Here is a 19,483-nt window from a genome sequence, read left to right as displayed (position 1 = left end):
CTGAAGTTATTTCTAAGTCCATAGCAAACACAGCCTCCTCTGGGTATGGTATTTTTGGAGACATGTAATTCAGGCTTCTTTGCCGAACTTGAAAAATGTCAGAATAAATGCATGTTACACGGACAGCAACATCACTAGAAATAAAACACTAAAAATTTCCATGAAAATGGTTAACATTCAAAATACTAAAAAAAAAAAGTGTTCACATGGCTATATAGAGGACCAAGATTTCCATAGGGTCAAGTGAAGTTCCCCAAAACACTTCATGGTGAGCTAACTCAGTAGATTCACAGGAGGTAGAGGTGGGGGTGGGGGTGGGGGGGGTTAAGCTATAATGTAGACAGTAAAATGCTGTTTCTCTATACCAGCCTTCACTCCCTTTCTATGGCTGTGTTCCCACAGTGTCTTTTTTGTCCATTTGAGTCCAAATATCGGCTGTTATTTGGATTCAAAGGGCCAAAAAGACTCTGTGAGAACACAGCCTATGGCTATGTTCACACATAGTATTTCTGTCAGTCTTTTGGCCTGTTTTTTTTTTTAGCCAAAACCAGGAGTGCAACTGACAGGGCAAAATTATAATGGAAAGATTAGCAGTTTCTGTGTTTTCAGCCCACTCCTGTTTTGGTTGAAAAAAAGACTGACCAAAAAACTGACGGAAATACTATGTGTGATCATAGCCTAAAACTGTCCATAGAAATATAGCAGGTTAGGGGTCAGTCACCTGTCTGTACACGGACGGTGTTCTGCGGACTGGACCTGGGAGCTCCCAGAATCATTATGAATTATGATGTTGAGAGCTCCTAAACAGTTTAAAAGTTGGCACTAGCAGCTGTGTCAGTACAATAGCACAAACTTTTAAACTGTTTAGGAGCTCCCAACATCATAATTCATAATAATGCTGGGAGCTCCCAGGCCCAGTCCACAGAACAACAACCGTGTATGGATGGAATTCATGGACATATGACTGACCCCCTAGTCTCAAAGGAATCCTAGGTGTAATACCGAATGACTTTAATGGACTTGTCGTTCACTATATACATATATACAGATGTAGCAGAACTGTAGTTGACCTTCCGGATTGGGATAGCCAAATCATTAGCCAAATTATAACTTATCATAAACAGTATAGCTACAAAGAGTGAAAAGAGTATAAAGCATACTATCAATCCTTTCTTTCTTCAATCATAATGCAGGGTTGTTTCCCCTGGTACAGGTTACCTCTGCATCTTGAAGACTGTAAAACATTTTTTTTTAGTGAAAAATGTATTCAATGCTCAGTAAACTAAACATAAAAAGGACGAATGATGCCATGTAGAATTATAAAAATACAAAAATCTGTATTTCTTATAATATCTGTTTGTGAGATATTCTGGGCTTTTCACTTTCCTATGGATTTCCTTTCCTGCTAATCAGATACAGTTAATATGCCGTGCATTAACATTCAGTCTGTCACTTCATCTCGTATAGCAGGAAGTGTGAATTATTTCGAGGCGTATGCTGTGATCTATGTCAGTCAGCGTCCTGACTATGAAACCCTCCAGTGTGGCAGGCCATTTGCTGTGCACAAGGATCGCAGTTAGTTAGTAGCAGGTCTCCATGTGTTAGTATCAGTATCAGGTATTAAACCTAACACATCACTTGGTGTTATCACAGTCTGCAGCCTATGCTATAGCACAGGACTACATGTGATATATCAATGATGCTTTCCCAAAGACTCAAGTAGTACATTTAACTCTGCTGCTTCTTTATATACTTATGATTTTCTATATACTTATTCTGTTATTTGGTTATCAATAAAAACAGCTTGCTCAACCTTCCTTGTCCAGGGACAATGTTTATTTCTTGCAATATATTCGGTGCCTCTTTAAGAAAGTTTGGAGCTCTCTAAAATTTCCAGCAGTCGTCACAGACCCCATAGCCGAAATCCGTATCAGGCCCATCCATGATTGCTAAAATCTTCTTTAGGTACATTAAGACATCTGTGTAATACTCAGCTAGTACAGCTCAACTTGCCCTTTAACTACATGGGGCTGCATCTTGAAGATATCATGATCACTCATGGTTCACCTCTAACCCAGTGTTAAAGGGGTTATCCAGCATTAGAAAAACATGGCCTCCACTCTTGTCTCCAGTTTGGGTGCAGGTTGTGCAACTCAGTTCCATTGAAGTAAATTGTAAACCACACCTGAACTGGAGAAAGCGGCCATGTTTTTCTAACGCTGGATAACCCCTCTATACCACAGAACCCACATTGCTGGTGTCACCAGGAACCTGTTGAAAACTCAGTTCTGCTACAGTATTTATATGTCAGAATCTGCATTGCTTGTGCTAATACTATGCCGGTGGCAAGAATACAGTCTGACGTCTTTGTCTGTTTTTTATATATTTTTTTCACAGACATAGTAGTGGATCACTCATTCGATCAAACTCTCCTTCAACAACGTCACAGATCATGGCCAGGAAGAAGCGGAGAGGGGTAAGATTTATGTTTAACATATCACTTTGGAAAATGATCCCTGTATTGGAGCAGTGTGTGCTAGATTTCCTGATATGACCCATGCATGTTGATGTTGGAGGATATGGGACACAGTACTAAAAAAATAACAGCTTGAGGGTGGCCTCACACATCTATTTTGTGCGGTGTTTCTCAGGCCTCTAAGAAAATTGCCAATTTGTTCTTTCCCATGCATTCGTGTTTTTTCTGGCATTTTTTGTGGAGTTTCTGACTTTATGTGTGACTGATCTTTTATGTAGTTAAGTTTAGTTTTCTTCCCTCTGCCATCACATGACCTAGTTGCTGGACCACAAAAGGTGACAAAAACGAATCCTATTGAAGTCTATGGTAGAATAAACGCCACAGTTTGCCCAAAAAAAAAAAAGCCACACCCTCAGCTGCATTTTGAAAAAAACTGCCAAAGAGCGTCAAAAATCCCAGAGAGGACAGAAAAACGCCGCCCCCAATAAAATTTTAAGGCAGTGTAAAGCCAGTCCATACTTTTTTTTTTGCCAACACAACATTAGTAAAAGTGGTGGTGGAGCAACCAAACATATCTATATACTACTTTAGACTATTACTATTTATTCTTTTAGACTATTTGTATTGATGAGACTTCCTTAGGCTACGTTATTGGCCCTTATTTTTACATATTGGGAACATAGCCTTATAGTGTCTTATATATGGCTCGATCAACAAGTAGAAAACTGTCTGCTTTTTCTCACTTTTAAGTAAATCATATGTCCCTGAAATAGTCCGGATTGTATTAGAATGATGTATGTCCTCTGTAATGTGTATGATAATGTAATATGTCCCAATGGTATTATCAAACTAATGGCTGCTCAATAGACCTTATAGCCCACCCGTCTTGCTATAACAGGTTTTTTTTTAGCTTTTCTAAGAGCGTTTCTTTAGGTTTAGTTATAACATATTTATATGATGAAACCTAAAGTTGGTATAGTATAAAATGGAGCAAGAGTTTTTCCCATCAGATCTAAAAATGACCAGACCCGCTGACAAGCAATGATAGTGCCATTATGGCAATGAACGTACTGTGTAAAATGACTGATAATAGTAAGAGGCAACTTTAGACAACCATCTCGATACTAAATGACACAGTGTCATGCGCTGCCTGCCATGTTTGTTTATAAGGTTATATAGAAGATTTGCCCCCAGCACAAAGCACCTGCAGCCACCATAAAGGATTATTCCATAGCATGAATGACATTAGATTCCGCCACTGCCAGAACCATCCTGACACTTGGACTTTTCCAACAATTTGTTATCCTAAACTTAATACTTGTGAAATGTAGAATGTCCGCACCAGTGTTTGTGGATCCTAGTCAATGTATGAATATATAGTAAATGAAGTGGGGTAATATAAATCTTATGTAACATATTACAAGTCAGATTTATTGTTATACTGTCCTGGTACCTAAAGCCACTTGTATCACATTGGTGTCCTATAGATTACATAGTAACTGCGGCACTCATAATAAGGGAACATGACATCAATATGAGAACTATCAGCGCAGCTGGGACAGCAGGGTTGCTCAGTGGACTGCATTGTTGTCTTGCACACCAGGATCCTGCCTTTCAAGATAAAGAGAACTGGTTGTATAGAGCGTGTATGTTCTCCCTCTATGTGCAGGTTTTCTACCACACATACATCTTGTCCTGGTGTATTTATGATACTGCAGATACTGCTATCAATGGTCTCAATCTCTATAGCACTGTACAATACTGTAGTGTTTTATAAGCATAAAGACGTGAATAAAAAAGGCTCATACACACACGTGTATGCAGATTATATGGAGCTCTAACATAGCACCAATAAACTTCTATGGGACCATAATTATAGGACATATGTGCACAGGTTTTATATGTAAGTTTTTTGGTTGGATTCCATTTGAGTCCATGTTCACATGGCGTAAGAGACCGGCCGTTCCGTGACCCGGAGCGGCCGGTCTCTGAAAAGATCTGCAGGGCCGGTACAGCAGTACCGGACGGATGATCTTTCGGCCTGCAGAGTTCTGATGCGGGTGCATAAGCGCGCCCGCATCAGAACTCACCACAGCACACTATGAAGCAAGTGGCCGGAGCCGCTCGCTCCATAGTGTGCACTGACTGAGCTTTCTGCGGCCGCTATTCAGTGAAAAAAACTGACATGTCAGTTGTTTGCGGCGCTGCTAGGTTTCCCGGCCGGAGCGTATACTATGTGTATACTCTCAGGCCAGGACCCCATAGACGGCAAGCCCACGTATTTTTTTGTATCAACTACGTTGGTTGTTGCAATAAGCAACAAAGGCCGTAGAAATACGAAAAAATATGTTGTGTGAACATAGCCTAACTCTGCGAAAAAGAGTTATTCTTTCCTAGAAGCATTGTTATCTAGGGGGAAATAGTGATGTAATACACCAGTGTACAGAATAGTGTGTATGTGTGTGTCAGTAGTACTTAAAGGCGAACGCCGGCAAAAAATTTTTTTTAATCAAATCAACTGTGTCAGGAAGTTATATAGATTTGTAATTTACTTCTCTAAAAGTATCTCAAGTCTTCCAGTACTTATCAGGTACTGTATGTCCTTCAGGAAGTGGTGTATTCTTTCCAGTCTGACACAGTGCTCTCTGCTGCCACCTCTGTCCGTGACAGGAACTGTCCAGAGCAGGAGAGGTTTTCTATTAGGATTTGTTACTTCTCTGGATAGTTGACACCAGTTGATTTGAAAGAAAAGAATTTCGCTGGAGTACCCCTTTAAGTTAAAAAGAGTTAAAAATAAATAAATAAAGGGACATGTAATTTTTAGAAAAAGTTGAAGCCTCTTAAAATTATTTGTACTTTTTCTCACCTAAAACTTGCATAACAGCATGAGTTATCATTAAACTTTGGTGAGGCTCATCCTTTATCGTTTCCTCCTTCCAGATTATAGAAAAGCGCAGAAGAGATCGGATCAATAACAGCCTGTCTGAATTAAGGCGACTTGTGCCGACTGCTTTTGAAAAGCAAGTGAGTAGTTTCCTCCCATTCCTTTTTGCGGCACCTCTGATGTGAGTTTGCTGGTTCTCTTCTAGGCTCATTAAAGTAATATTACATGTGGCCTTATCTGGCACCGAGCTCGCCTCGCAACGAAAGGCTTTGTTGTGGCAGAACTGTTAAAGCATAATCCCATCATGAAAGTGGGGAAGAAATGTTTCCAGTCTGCTTGTTGTTTTCCTTCAGGGATAAATTCATGTTGCCTTAGTTCCTCTCAAAAAAACTATTGTGGTTCTTTTATGACAGAAAAAAAAACCGATTGTGTTTCATAAGTTAAGATCAGATTCCAGAATAATGTTTTACTATTGTGGATCATAGTGCTGTATCCATGTTTTTTTCCGGACCCCCTAAGGCTGCATCTGACTTCTTTAGCCACCAGTAATCACATGCCGAACGATCGGACTTTAATGCTCCAGTTGCGTTCATCTCTAATTTTAAGCAAATCTAGCAGCTGATGACCCAGATCCTGAAGATTGAGCCTAAAAATTTCAGTCATTCCCCATTCACCATTTTTTTCTTTTCTTTGAAATCAACTGGTGTCAGAAAAATTTGCTTCTATAAAAATATCTCAAGTATTCCAGTACTTATCAGCTGCTGTATGTCCTGCAGGAAGTGGTGTATTCTTTCTTGTCTGACACAGTGCTCTCTGCTGCCACCTCTGTCCGTGTCAGGAACTGTCCAGAGCAGTAGCAAATCCCCATAGAAAACTTCTCCTGCTCTCTGAAAAGAATAAAACGCTTCCTGCAGGACATTAAACAGCTGATTATTACTGGAAGACTTGAGATTTTTTTTTTAAAGAAAGAAAAAAAAAGAAAACATGTTGGTAATGTGCCCCTTTAAAAGAATGGAATAAAATAATATAAAGATCAAAATAAACATAGGAAATATAGGAAAAAATAAAGTCAAATGATGCCTCATTTTAAAATGTTAAAGTTACCTTTTCCTCCAGGAATAGAAACCCATACCTTTATATCTTACTATGGACCCCTATTATAGCTATCACATTTCCTAATGGAAAATAATAAGGCCCAGATTTATCAAAGGGTGTAAAATTTAGACTGGTGTAAACTGGCCACAGCAACCAATCACAGCCTAGCTTCCATCTCTGGTGAATAGAAAGAGGAACTGTGATTGGTTGCTGTCGGAAGTTTGCACCAGTCTAAGGGTCCTATTCCACGTAACGATAATCAGATGAATCGGCCCGATTTGGCCGATTATCGCTCCGTGGAATAGAGAGAACGATCAGCCAATCACTAGCCAGGACTGCCGCGGCCAGTGATTGGCTGAGCGGTCTGTCACCTCAGACAGGCTGCACCGAAGCTGCTGCTGTGCACGGGACCAGGAGGAAGAAGGAGCACAGGAGAAGCCCTGCAACATGTTTAGGTAAAGCATAATGCTTAAACAATGGCTGCAAGGACATCGGTAATAATGTCCCTGCAGCCCTCGCTAAACAATTATCGGGCCGTGTAATAGGCCCAGTAAACAAGCGCCAATCTAGCAGATTGGTGCTTGTTTACATTATTGATCAGGCTCTCATCTGCCCTAGGAATAGGGGCCTAAATTTTGCTCCATTTGATAAATCTCCCCCTATGTGTTGTAATGATAACAGTCTCATCAGACTGATTTGACATGTTAAAAAGGTATTCCGGAGACTGACACAATTTTTCTTTCTTTGCTGATTCACTGGTTTAATAAAATTGTATTACTTTTATAGTTCTGCATTTCCCGACACGACCCCCTCTGCTGCCACCACCATTCGTGTCGGGAACTGCAGGACTATAATCCATGTAGTTACTGATCCAGCACTATACAGAAAAGGGTTTTTTCTCCCATGTACTGTATATTCTTATACAGCGGACAGGAGGTTGTCTGACATGACTACTGGGTGCTGCAGCCCCTGTAAAGCGAGCAGTGATTGCTTACATTCTTTTACCCTTTACTGTGCTAGAGGCAGAACAAGCAGAGCTACTGTAGCAGAGACAGCCAGACACCATGATGGTGTCTATAGAGTACACAGAAGAACAAACCCTGCTCTGTATAGCACTACCAGAACAGAGCAGGGGATCGGGAATTGAGTTCCTGACAAAAATGGCGGTGGCAGCAGAGTGGGCTGTGCTGCCCCCCTGCTGCCAAGCACCGATAGTATGTTTTCCAAATAAAAAACTATACTTTTTTATGTTACAAAGTTATATAACTTTACTACAGTAATATATTAAAAACTATTTTTTTAAATCTCTGGAATACCCCTTTTAGATGCCCATGGACATTCAATATAGATTAACAAGTAAATGCAAAATATTTTTAGCAATAATTTAAGTTAATGTTTATTTTAAAGATTCCCTTTAAATAAAAAAAAAAAAGAGACTGCCTGCTGCAGCCTGTAATCACATCACCCCATGACCTGTCTTGAAATTTAAAGGACAACTCCGACCAAAACTATTTTTTAATATGTTATTACTAATGGAAAGTTAGACAAATTTCTAATGTACATTAATTATGGGAAATGCACATATAGGGCTATATTCCTTAATTTAGTAGATCAGGGAGACTTCAGATTCTTTAAAAAAAGGTGACGTCACGAACCAGGGGTTTAATTACAATGGTTCGACACAATGGAGTGTCCAGCAGGGGCGCACTATATATAGAAGTCAATGGTACTCATTGACTTCTATATAAAGTGCGCCCCTGCTGTCGAACCATTGTAATTACACCCCCGGTCCGTGACGTAACCTTTTTTTTAGAGAATCTGAAGTCTCCCTGATCTACTAAATTAAGGGAAATAGCCCTATATGTGCATTTCCCATAATTAATGTACATAATATATATGATCGTATATTGTGCAGAAAACTTTCAATTAAAAAGAGTCTTTGCTGAACTTAGAATATCTACTTCATAGAAGGATCCCTTGATGTGGCTAGTTTATTGTGTACAGCGGATTCATGCTCTGCCCCTATTATGGTCAGGATTGACATGTCTGCTTTATAATGTGCATGCTCTTTTTATGTTTTGCTTTATACAATTTGATAAGATTGAAAGGATATTGTACAAGGAACAGAACATGTTGCTGTCAGTCATGTAGTTGTGGACCTATGGGATTTATGACAAAGAGTTACCACATCCTCATTCTATGAAGTTTTTCCTAAAGGAGTACTCTGGGTAAAATAATGTCTTTCAAATCAACTGGTTTTAGAAAGTTATATAGATTTGTAATTTACTTCTATTTAAAATTCTGCAGTCCTCCAGAACTTATCAACTGCTGTATGTCCTGCAGGAAGTTCTCTGCTGCCACCTCTGTCCTTGTCAGGAGCTGTTCAGAGCAGAAGCAATCCCCATAAAAGAAGAAAAAAACCTCTTCTGCTTTGGATAGTTCCTGATATGGACAGAGGTGGCAGCAGAGTGCACTGTGTCAGACTGAAAAGAATACACTGTGTCTGTGAGGAATGAAAAGTGGAATCTGATTGGTTGATAAATCTCCCCCATTGTGTATAAAGAATAATAGTGACTTAAGGGTCTTCTGCTATGCATCAGATTTTCCGAATTTCTGAGTATGCAATATGTCCCTAGATTGCCATATGTTAGAGGGAAGAAAGATCAGGAATATTGGATTTCATCAAAGTTGCCTATTAAAGTATAACTTTTATCTTACAAAGTTACATTTGTTAGTGTGCCTCTATGCTGCCATCTGAGCTTTTTTTTATTAACTAGAGACTAGTTTTATAATTCTATATTTTCTTCTGTAGTTTGACCTCCCTGATGAGTCTAACAACACAGAGGAAACACGTATGGACCTATTGAGGTCTGTTTAGGATAACTAGGGCAGGTATCTGGAGGCAACACACTTTTCAAAGCTGTTATCCCTATCTTGCTTTATAACTGTTTGTAGAATTTTGTATAGACTGCGATATACGGTTTAAGACTAGTCAACTAGTCACATAACTGGGTGATATCGAACCATGTTTCCTGTAGTACTGTAGGCCCTTATTGCCAGGAATACTCAAGTAACAACAGAACAGTATAAAAGTGCCAAAAGAATGGAGTGGCATTTTGCTTGTTATCTGCTTATTTTTATGGATATTTATCTGTAAATTATTGGGTATTTGTTTTGACTAAGTTAATAAATTAAAAGTTATGTTTTCATACCGGCGGTGGCGGGTTACTGGGTTCACACTATGTATATTTCAGTCAGTATTGTGGTCCTCATATTGCAACCAAAACCAGGAGTGGATTGAAAACACAGAAAGGCTCTGTTCACACAATGTTGAAATTGAGTGGATGGCCGCCATTTAATGGCAAATATTTGCTGTTATTTTAGAACAACGGCTGTTATATTGAAATAATGGCCGTTATTTACTGTTATATGGCGGCCATCCACTCAATTTCAACATTGTGTGAACAGATCTTTTCTGTGTTTTTAATCCACTCCTGGTTTTGGTTGCAATATGAGGACCACAATACTGACTGAAGCATACGTAGTGTGAACCCAGCAAGACGGACATTGTGGACCGAGCCACCAAAATACACCAAAATGACACTACAGAGTATCGCAGCGCAATACTGTACATGTGAAGACACCCTAAGGATTGTTTGGGTGGAGGCATCTCTGCAAAAGGCAGCCAGAGTCAAAAACTTCTTTGACCTATGGTCCCCCATTATTAGACCATCTCTAGCACCATATCAGAAGATGCTTCAGCACAACCACATAGTTCTTAGAACAGAATCTTATAAGGAATAACCCTATAACCTAAAACCATTCCAAATCCAACCCGCTCACTTACTTTACCCTCTTACTGGCATTAGGATCCGTGCATCTTACTCCTTAACCCTTTCCTTTCTCTCCTCCCCGTCTTTTCCTATCCAAGGTTTCATCTGCAGTTTAAAGCAGTGCACCTCATAACTTACTAACAATAACTAAGTCCACTTTCAGCAGAATACATCCTGGACTTCCTTGTTTCACTACGTTCATCAGACTGTAAGCTACTACTGAAATACCTTATCCACTGCCCTCCCCCCCCCCCCCCCTTTTTTCCCCTTCCTCCCTACGATGTTATATTATGATGACTGTAATTTGTACAATCAATAAAAACAAGTTATGTTCAATTTGGCAACTTTTCATACTAAAACATTACTAATATATATTTTTTATTTCTGTGACTGGAAGCAGGTGTAGATTTAGTACGCTGGGTGCAGGTTCGGGCGCCCAGCCGGCCGGATTTACTAAGAGGCGTGCACCTCTTAGTGAATCCTGCCTGGGAGAAGGGGGCGGGGCCTAATATAAGATCGGCGTACTTGTACACCAGTCTTCATAAATCCCCCCCCCCCCAAATGTTTATCGGAGATACTCACTCGTACTCAGCAATGTGCTGGCCGTCACTCTGTGTAATAGGAGCAGCAGACTGACGCTCTCTTCTATGGGCCACCTGGACAATATAAAGATTGCCCGGGCATCCCCTACCGCTGCTCCCTGTGCCCCTCCCCCCCCCCTACTTCTCCCCACTCAATGTCTGTGCGTGTAATAGCACAGACAGCGAGCAGGAAACGAGGAGCGGGGAACTATCGGTCTGTGTAATACGGGCCTAAGAGATCGTAGGGGGTCTGACCTCAAGATCGGCCCCCAGCTCCTGTATTTCCAATACAGCAGCGGGTCAGCACGCAATAAAAACTTTTAAATGTTTAAAAGAAAAAATATTCATATATATTCCTCATTTACACTGTGGGCTATTTTTCTTTATTTGTGTTATTATTGTAATCATTATGCCTTATTTATTGAGATATTAAGAAAAAAAGTTGCTTTTTTTTTTAAATGTTAACACAGCATTTTTATTATTATTTTTTTGCATTATTTTAAATGCTGTACATTAGATTATTTCTAGGAGCATGATAATTTCTAGTGTGATGATCACTTCTCCGTATCATATCTGCAGCAGAAACTTACAGCGATATCTGCAGCAGCAAATATTGCAGATTGTGAGAGTGGAAATCCACAGCAATTACAGATTTGTAATTTAAATCTATTTCAATCTCCAGTCTTCCAGTACTTATCAGGTGTTGTATGTCCTGCAGGAAGTGGAGTATTCTTTCTAGCCTGACACAGTGCTCTCTGCTGCCACCTCTGTCTGTGCCAGGAACTGTCCAGAGTAGTAGCAAATCTCCATAGGAAGCCTCTCTTGCTCAGGACAGTTCCTGACATGGACAGAGGTGGCAGCAAAGAGCACTGTGTCAGACTGAGCAGAAGAAAATACCACTTCCTGCGTGACATACAGCAGCTGATCAGTACTGAAAGGCTTGAGATATTTAAATAGAAGTAAATTACAAATCTAACTAACTTTATGACACCGGTTAATTTAAAAATATTATATATATATATATATATATATATGGAGTGCCCCTTTAATTTTAGGCACCTAATCAAGTAGGGGGTTATCATTTGTATAAATGACTGAGAACAGAGCAGTAAAGTATCTGATGACCAGCAATCCCAGACAAAGGCTTCATTAATGGGTATGTGCCTTTTCAGGGATCCGCAAAGCTGGAAAAAGCTGAAATCCTCCAGATGACGGTGGATCATTTGAAGATGCTGCAAGCTACTGGAGGTAAAGGTAAGGCTTATACCGCCTGTCCTCTTACACTGTAAATGAGCACGGCAGCCTGAGCAAACATCCCTTGGACAAATGCTGGTAGGTGGATCCAGATAAAAGGAGTAGAAATCATTGCTAATGCTAGGATTGAACTCGTGGGAAAGAACTACAGGCACAAAAGAAGCACTTGACCCTGGGCTTGTGTTTGCTTTCATAACACTGTGGGAGTAAAAGCTTCATTCACAGACAGTCCAGCCACAGATTTGTTTGGGGTTTTGCAAAGACGGCGAAATCTGTGCGCAGAGACAAAACAAACACACAAACATTGGAAAAAATAAACAGGAGCCCCGGGGGCCCCCGATGGTGGGACGCCGCGTCTGCCTGCAGAGAAGGAAGTGCAGGAGGGGAGCTCCATTTATTGCCCGCACATTTTTGTGGGGCACAAGAAAGAAAAGAGTGATGTATGTACAGATGCACAATGGCCAAGAAGGAAATGGAGAGAAGAATTGTTCCTGTGATTATCACTGCATAGAAACTCACTTCCTGATGCCTTTCTATGTGTTTGGTCACTTTTCAGACATTTGCATTCTACAGGGAGGTTATACATTTTTGGCTTCTTTTTTTTTAACTCTTTTCTAGCACCAGAGTGTTTCCCTTTATTATTGTTAATGAGGCCGTACAATAGGAAATATTCAGGGGATTACTAGCAGTTTTCCACTGTTAAAAGACATAGGAAGGTCTGACGAATGTATCATTGGACGTTTAACCTCAAGACGAGGCGTTCTGTGAGGTTACTAAAAGAAGACGCAGACCTGGAAAAATAATGCTACGTTTGTTAGATCTGAAATTTCATTCATTTTATTTTTCCTCCAAAATTTCCTTGTCACCACTATCATAAAAATTGATTTCCCTGGCAAACTGCTTCTGTTGTAACAAAAACTACCAGTTGTTCTAAGGAGAGTCGATGATGTTTTTAGAGCCATTAACTGCATACACACAGGATCATATGCAATTATTAAAGATTACTTTACCCCTTCGTGACCAAAGGACATTGATGCACAGATGTCCAAGTCACACCATTTTTTGCACTATGATCCATAAGTTTTATTGTCATCATATTACAGTAAATAGTTTTTAATCACTTTTTATTAATTTTCTTTTCTGATATATAATTTTAAAAAAATCATCAATTCTGGTTTTTTTTATCCTCTTTCCGTTTATGCTGTTCAGCATGTGGGAACAATATTGTCAAATTTTAATAGATCCTACAATTACGCACGCTACGATACCAAATATGTTTGGTAACTATTATTTTATATGTTTTTATTTGTATAATAGAAAAGGGCATGATTTAAACTTTTATTGGGGGAGGTCTTTTTTTATATTTTTAAATAGGGGACTAATACATGCAGTCATTAGATTGCATATACTGATCAATGCTATGCCATTGCATAGCACTAATCAGTATTATCGGCACTCTGCACAGAGGCAGACTCTATAAGAAGATCTGACAGGACGGAGGTAAGTCTTACTCCTCCACCTGACAGGGAAAGTGATTGGGACCCCTGCAGACACGTTGCGGGAGTCTTGATCAGTCAGTGACAGGTACTTCTTCTGTCACTGACTCCATTAAACACTGCAGTTGCTATAGATTAAGGGGTTAATGACAGACAGCTGCATGATTGCGGCTGCCTGTCATTATCCCCGGCTCCTGGCACATTATTGTTTGCAGGGCTGATCACACTGAAGCAGTCCCGCACATGTGAAAGCCCCTTCATGCCAGGAACATTTATACATGTTCCTACTGCACGGGGCATTAGCAAAAGGAACATATATAGCCGTATGGCTGATTTGAAGGGGTTAAAGGCCACACAATAAATGAAGGAGCGTTTGCTTGTTCGTCAGCTGATTGCTGGCCCTTTTACACAAGGCTTTAAAGAAGCAGTCCAGGGTTATTGTTTTTTTATTATTTTATTTTTTTATATCCCCCTCCCCCCACTGCAGGCTGTCACATATACTTACCAATGATAAGTGGTGTCCTGTAGTGTGGCTTTGTTCTGGTCCTACGGCACTGCTCAGATCCGCCGGCACCCAGATGACCTTGTCAGCTTCAAATCTGCAGCTCATGAAGCCGAAAGTCAGGGGTCTCCAATGCATCGCTATAAGAGTGCTCTCATAGAGATTAATTGGAGACCCCGACTTCCGGACTTCAATAGACCTGTAGAAAGAAAAGGGGTAAGAGAAGCGCCGTAGGACCGGAATGAAGCCGGGACACCGATCATCATTGGTAAGTATATGTGCCTGCTGGCAGCGGGGGGGAGAATAAAAAATAAACTGGACTGCCACTTTAAGAGACAGAGAATTTAGATATGGGATTGTGAACTAGCAAACCAGATACAGGTATCACAGCCAAAAATTGCCATGTTGCATCGCAGTGATCATTCTGCATCACAGCTTAGGTAAGTCACATTGCGAAGCACAACCAGGACTCAACACTGACAAGATGGATGGATTTCTTGCGACTGTCAGTAGCAGTGAGTTTTTTTATCTTAAAAAACAGGTTCTTAAACCTATTAAAATAAAGTTTACTAAATGAAGCCCTAAAGCCAGGAAATGCGTCAGTGACTGTGTATACTGTATTTTTTTTCTCTCAAAATTTCTGTAGATGAAGGAAATACCACAAAAAGATGTTCTTAGTTTGCAGTTAAGTGACACAACATGTCAATGACTCCTGCAGTATAGCCCGGAGCAGATCATATAGTCGAGTCCTCCAAACTGTCCAGGCTCCAAAATCAAGTAACTATCCGGCTGGTAGAGACAGAGGAGAGGGAGCTCCCTTTATTCGGAGCCTTTAATCTTTGTGTGCGTGTGTTTGTGAACAAGCCAGGGAGAGACACTGTGGATCAGACTTACCATGGGAAAGCCTCTCTGGAATGTCCCTAGCCCACAAACAAGATGGGAGGCACCGCCATACATTTTTAGGAGTTTTGGTAACTGCTGTTCCTAATTTTTCTCCTGTGTTGCATTATATAATTTCCAGCACAGTAGTGTATTATGTTACCGGGGGCTATGATACATTATATTAGCACAGCGCCCTCCTATAGCACAATGGGACACTCACATCCCCAAATCACTCTGCCAACTTGCACTAGGACCAGATGGGCTTATTTTTTCTTGTAATTAATGTGGACACATTCTTTAACATGTAATGCCCATGTAACTAACTATGCTGTTTTGTCAAATCATATAATAACTTTGTGCCCCTACCTGAGAGTTTTAAAGGGGTTATCCAGCGCTACAAAAACATGGCCACTTTTCCCCTTACTGTTGTCTCCAGTTCAGGTGCAGTTTGCAATTAAGCTCCATTTACTTCAATGGAACTGAGTTTCAAAACCCCACCCAAACTGGAGACAACAGTAGGCGGAAAGTGGCCCTGTTTTTGTAGCACTGGATAACCTCTTTAAATTTAGAAAAGAAGTAGCTGAAAGTCGGACTACATGACTGAAATATAACTTGTATTTACCAGCAGGGCTGTGGAGTTGGAGCTAGTTTTGGCTGGAGTTGGAAAAAATGTTCAGACTCCAGCTTTAAAAAAAATCTTTCAAAGCTTTATAATTGAATTTTGGTATGAATTTTATAAATGTTCCTCATCAATATATTTTATGTTCTATCAGACCAGAAAAACACTTTCTCACATACATTTAGCGAAGGGTGAAGCATTTCCTCCATATATCAGTAATAAAGAGGTATTCTGGGCAACAGTGAAAACCCCAGGGGGAATCATAATAAAGAAGTCCTATTTACCCATTCCCCCGCGCCACCTCAGTGCAGCATCCCGGCTGTAAGAAACTTTGTAATTGGGTTTATTAGCCAAATATGCCATTATCTGCATTTGAAAAGCCTTTTTGCAGGTCCCCCCCTCCCTCCTCTTTTATATCCACTGCAAAAAATCAGGAAATTTTGACTTGTTGCATCAGACATACTCAGTCTGTTCTAGGGAGAGGGGAGGGGGGAGGAGGGAGTTAGCCAACAGCAGCAAGCAGATAACAGAGGATTACAGGCATGGAGCTGGGTGACAGCTGTAATCAGAGCTCAGAGAGGTCAGTGCTGACTGTCAGAGGAGATAAAGGGTGAGGGATTTGTAGATTAACTCTTTGTTGTCCTGTTTTGGTCTTTTATTTAGCTCTCTTCATAGGAGAACAATGAAGACAGGGGGGAGATTTGTTGTCGGAGTACCCCTATAACTGTGTTTAACTGTTACCCCTTTAACTGTGCAACCTGTCTGCTCCAAGGTTGGTGCCATCCTAAATATATGTTTATAAAAATGCACACAAATGACCATCATGTCTGTTTTTTTTTTTTTTTAAAGGTTACTTCGATGCCCACGCCCTGGCTATGGATTTCATGAGCATTGGTTTTCGAGAGTGTTTAACAGAAGTTGCCCGATATCTTAGCTCTGTTGAAGGCCTGGACACGGCAGACCCTCTCCGAGTTCGGCTAGTCTCTCATCTTAGCACGTGTGCCTCACAGAGGGAAGCGGTGGCTATGACATCAATGACTCAGCACCAGCATTCCCTGCATCCTCACCACTGGGCAGCAGCTTTCCATCAACTTCCGGGCTCTTTGCTGCAGCAGAATGGACTCCCTTCTTCTGAGAACATGCCTTGCAGACTGTCCACAAATACAGAGCTACCACCACAACATGGTTCTGCCCTTCTCACGGCTACATTTGCTCATGCAGATGCTGCTCTAAGAGTGCCTTCTGTGGGCAGCGTAGCTTCAGGGGTTCCTCCTCTTTCTACCTCTTTGCTCTCGCTTTCAGCCACAGTCCATGCTGCAGCAGCCGCCGCTGCACACAGCTTTCCGCTTTCATTTGCTGGAACATTCCCTCTACTTCCACCGGGGGCAGCAGCAGCAATGGCAGCGTCTGCAACAGCTGTTAGTTCTCCCTTGTCTGCAAATTCTAGTCCACGGCAAGCAAGCTCGAGTGGAAATAGCAAGCCATATCGGCCCTGGGGGACGGAAGTAGGAGCCTTTTAACTCGCTGCTATTTAAGTGGACTTAAGTAAAAAAAAATGTTATGTGCAGGAACAGCATCTTTAGTTATATTAAAATACAATGTCTAAAATATGCAGATGACCTGTGGATTTAGAGAATTGGTAACAATCTAGCAGTATATGTTATTTTTACAATTTGGATACCACTTATATTGTTATAGCCCTAAAGAAGAGTTCTTAAAAAAAAAAAAAGAACCTGTAATGGCTTTACTTATCCACCAGGGGGAGCACCTCATGTCCTTAGCTGCGTCACCATCACTTCAGGTAGTGCGCAAATGTTATCTCCCGTGATGGTTATATCACAGGGGTGGTCCAGTATTACATAAAAAAATACCATATCTTTTGCTTTGTAAGACACACCTGACTTTAAGATGCACACCTGCTTTAGACAACAAGAAGAAAAAATATTTTATGCTAATTAAACTTCCATGGTTGTCTAAGGCAGCAAAGGGGTTAAGGCAGTGAAGTTTATTGAAATGATAGGGCCACTTTAACACTCTCCATGATAATATATAATATACCCTCACATACACAGCTCTATTGCATCATACACACCAAGGACTGCTACATCATAACACACACAGCCCTGCTACATAAATATACCCACAGGCACACAGCGCTACTACATTACTATACATACACAAAAAACCTCTGCTACATCACCATACACAAATAGCTTTACATAAAGAGACACACATAGCTCTGCTATATAAACATACACAAATACACCTCTGCTATATCCCCATATACAAATAGCTCTGCTGCATGCAGACACACACACAAACATTTTTAGACAGATTGTCCCTACCTACCATATCTGGAGCTGAAGTGTACACTCCTCACAGTCATGTGACTAACAACATGACTGTGACATCACTGAAGGTCCTGCAGGTCCTTTACCTCCCATTCTGAGTAAGTTCTCAGATGGGGCTTCTACATATAGGAATTTGGAGGCGATTGCATCCAGATTCTTCTCCTGCCCTGCGCTGATCTCACTGAGGGGAGAGAAATCCGGCAGTCTGACACTGTCCGGCCGCCCTGTCTCCAGAAAGCCACAGGCACTTTTTAGCAAGATATTCGTCTTATGTGCATCTTATAAAGCGAAAAATATAGTAATATTCTGTTAAGGCTGTGTAGGTGGATAGAAAAAAAAAAGGTATACTCACCTAGCCCCAGACTCCCACCGGTCCCCTGATCATCTCTTCTTCCTAGTGTCTTAGCCAATGATTGGCTGAGCAGTAGATCCTCAACGAGAAGGAAGAAGAGAGATAAATCTGATGCAGTGACTTGCTATGCATCTGTATTCGTTGTGATCGTTTTCAGCCTGTGGATATAAACAGAAATAGCTGAGATTATGGGAATGGTGAGGAATTGATAGGCAGTGGAAAATACAACTTGTCATTATACAATGATAACACTTGAACCCCAAGGCAGAAATTTGCTTTTATCAACATTTGTTACGGTTTAGATGAAAGTCAGTGAACTCTTTCTGCAACTTGGATGGGTCATATCTTATTGTCTTTAAAACGAAGCATATGTCATTATTATATCTAATGCCTAAAAGAACAAAAGATCATTGTTCATTATATACAGGAGGCAGATTACCTAGCAGAGTATTCTTTTATGCCTGTCCAGCAAATTCCAGTTGAAACGCACTCACTCTCATTTTCAGTAGAAGAAAAAGAGAAGTTCACCTGTAACACAAAGGTAGGGGGGGGGGGGGATTTATCAAGACCGGCATACTCTTATGCCGGTCTTAAATTAGGCCCACCCCCTTTTCCAGGCCGGATTTACTTCCAGCAGGTGTAGATTTGGATCGTGATCAAAAATCATGGTAAATGACTCTCAAGAGGAGGCCACGAAATAAGTTTATTCGGCCAAGCAAGACAGGGATAGAGGTAGTCATCTGGAAGAGAGACCTCTAACAGGCTAAGGTTTACCTAAGAGCAGAGTAGGCTGGGTTCACACTACGTTTTAGCAATCCGTTTAACGGATTTGTTTTTTTTTTGACAGACAGAAAAATGAGGTTAAAAAAAAACGTCTCCGTTTTGATCAGTTTTTTTTTTTTATAATGGAAGTCAATGGAAAAACAGATGCACACAGTTGCATCCTTTTTTCATGTTTTTTTTTTTATTTTTTTAAACGGATTGCAAAAAAGTAGTGTGAACCTAGCCTAAGACCTGATTTCTCAAAAAAAACAGTGCCCTCTTGTCCTCTGCTTTGATGTGGGTTTTGGAGATCAGTTCTATTGACGTGAATGGAGATGAATTGCAATACCTTAAACATTACCTTAGACAAGGGTGGTGCTGTTTTTGCAAGAAAAT

General features: G+C 40.6%; 1 protein-coding gene across 3 annotated transcripts in view; it reads left to right on the top strand.

Moving 5' to 3' along the window:
• Positions 1-19,160, top strand: part of HEY2 (hes related family bHLH transcription factor with YRPW motif 2) — a 53,140-nt gene extending 33,980 nt beyond the window's left edge. For 2 of the 3 annotated variants that reach the window (XM_069973661.1, XM_069973660.1), the window contains exons 2-5: positions 2,398-2,476; positions 5,417-5,500; positions 12,042-12,123; positions 16,472-19,160. In XM_069973661.1, the coding sequence (XP_069829762.1) occupies positions 2,398-2,476; positions 5,417-5,500; positions 12,042-12,123; positions 16,472-17,142 (916 nt within the window). In that variant the 3' untranslated portion in view covers positions 17,143-19,160. The remainder of the gene's footprint in view (positions 1-2,397; positions 2,477-5,416; positions 5,501-12,041; positions 12,124-16,471) is intronic. The other variant, XM_069973662.1, reaches the window with a different exon arrangement.
• The last annotated feature ends 323 nt before the right edge of the window (positions 19,161-19,483 follow it).

The sequence above is a fragment of the Dendropsophus ebraccatus genome, chromosome 6, assembly GCF_027789765.1.
Source record: "Dendropsophus ebraccatus isolate aDenEbr1 chromosome 6, aDenEbr1.pat, whole genome shotgun sequence".
NCBI lineage: Eukaryota > Metazoa > Chordata > Amphibia > Anura > Hylidae > Dendropsophus > Dendropsophus ebraccatus.
The sequence above is the reverse complement of the archived record's forward strand: the minus strand, read 5'-3'. Positions and strand labels throughout refer to the sequence as shown.